General features: G+C 45.2%; 1 protein-coding gene across 1 annotated transcript; it reads right to left on the reverse strand.

Moving 5' to 3' along the window:
- Positions 1-207: 207 nt before the first annotated feature.
- On the reverse strand, positions 208-1365 carry LOC138885488 (uncharacterized). The gene is made up of 2 exons (XM_070166442.1): positions 1117-1365; positions 208-1071 (listed from the first exon to the last, which is right to left on the reverse strand). Exons 1-2 carry the CDS (start codon positions 1363-1365, stop codon positions 208-210), a joined length of 1113 nt encoding a protein of 370 aa, XP_070022543.1.
- Positions 1366-1596: the final 231 nt, after the last annotated feature.

Below are 1596 nucleotides of genomic sequence, written 5' to 3' on the forward strand. Positions count from 1 at the left end.
TAGCACCTATAGGAGTTGCTCTACCTGCACATCTAGCAAACCGGATGATATAATGACAAGCAAAGTAGAATTAGGGCCTAAGAAAACATACCTAAGGTGAGTTGGGAGCGGTTTCAGCTCCAACTTGGGTGGTTCCTCTATTGATGGCTTTGCTGGAGGTGTAGACTTTTTTTCTAACTCAAGGGACTCGAACTGAGGTTCCCTTTTCTAGAATCTTTGGCCTTCAAGTGCCATGACCCACTCAGTTAACCCTTCACCATCCATCTCCTCTAAATTTGCCAGGCATGCCTCCAATGGATCTTTAGCGGTCAGGGTCACATCATCTTCGTGCAGGATCACATCCACTGCCTCCACTAGGGAGCAATTAGCATATTCACTAGGTCTCCTCATGGATTGCTGAACATTGAATATGACTTCTTCATCGTTCTGCCTCATTTTTAATTCCCCAATCTGACAATCAATCAGTGCTCTCCTAGTGGCTAAGAATGGCCTCCCTAAAATGATAGGTATCTGCTCATCTACCTGACAATCCAGAATAACAAAGTCTACAGGGAACATAAACTTCCCCACTGGTACCAACACATCATCAAGAATCCCAGTTGGCCTTTTAACCGTGTGGTCAGCCAATTGCAACAGCATCGAAGTTGGTCTAGCTCTGCCAATGCCCAGTTTGGTATATATAGATAGAGGCATCAAATTTATGCTAGCTCCTAAGTCGCATAATGCCTTTGCAAAGGCATAACTCCCAATAGTACATGGGATAGTAAAGCTACTTAGGTCAGACATCTTTTGAGTCATGGGTCTTGTCACTACTGCACTGCAGGTCTGCATCAGAGTCACTGTGGATAGGTCATGAAAATCAAACTTCCGTGACATTATGTCCTTCATCATCTTCGCATAGTCTGGCATCTCCCTCAAGGCATCCATCAAAGGAATATTCAACTGAATTTGACGCAGTATCTCCATGGATTTCCTGTATTGATCTTCCTTCTTTTGTTTTACCAGCCTCTGAGGGAATGGTGCAGGTACCACCCTTTGTGCATTGCTTGTTGGCTTCTCTCTGTTGGGGTTCTGTGGCACAAGAAGGACCACCTATTCTGCAGCTTGTTCACTCACCTTAGCCTTACCCTTTTCATCCTGACCCTGTTCAACCACCACTTCAGTAAGTTCTGCTGGTTCATCTACCTCTAGTGGAACTGGAGTGGCTGGCACAGTCTGTTTACTGGCTTGTGCATCTTCTTGCTCTTTGTCTAAGTCTCTCTCATTCCGAAGACTCACTGCCATCAGCTGATTTGCGTTTTGCTCTTTGGGGTTGATGTTTGTTTCCACTGGCAATATTCCCTGGGGGCGGTTGTTTAAAGCCATAGACAGCTACCCCAACTGAGTTTCAATGTTCTTTATAGCTGAATCATGCACTGCCAGCTTTTCCTGCATCTTACCATTTGTCTCAATGAGTTGCTGAAGCATACCCCTGATCTCTACCATATTGTTATGTTGTTGCTGAGGAGGTGGCTGATAAGTCAACTGTTGCTGGTTCTGCTATGGATAACCCTACTGTCTCTGGTATGGCACCATTTGGCCTTGGGATTGCATACC

The sequence above is a fragment of the Nicotiana sylvestris genome, chromosome 2 (assembly GCF_000393655.2).
Source record: "Nicotiana sylvestris chromosome 2, ASM39365v2, whole genome shotgun sequence".
Classification (NCBI taxonomy): domain Eukaryota; kingdom Viridiplantae; phylum Streptophyta; class Magnoliopsida; order Solanales; family Solanaceae; genus Nicotiana; species Nicotiana sylvestris.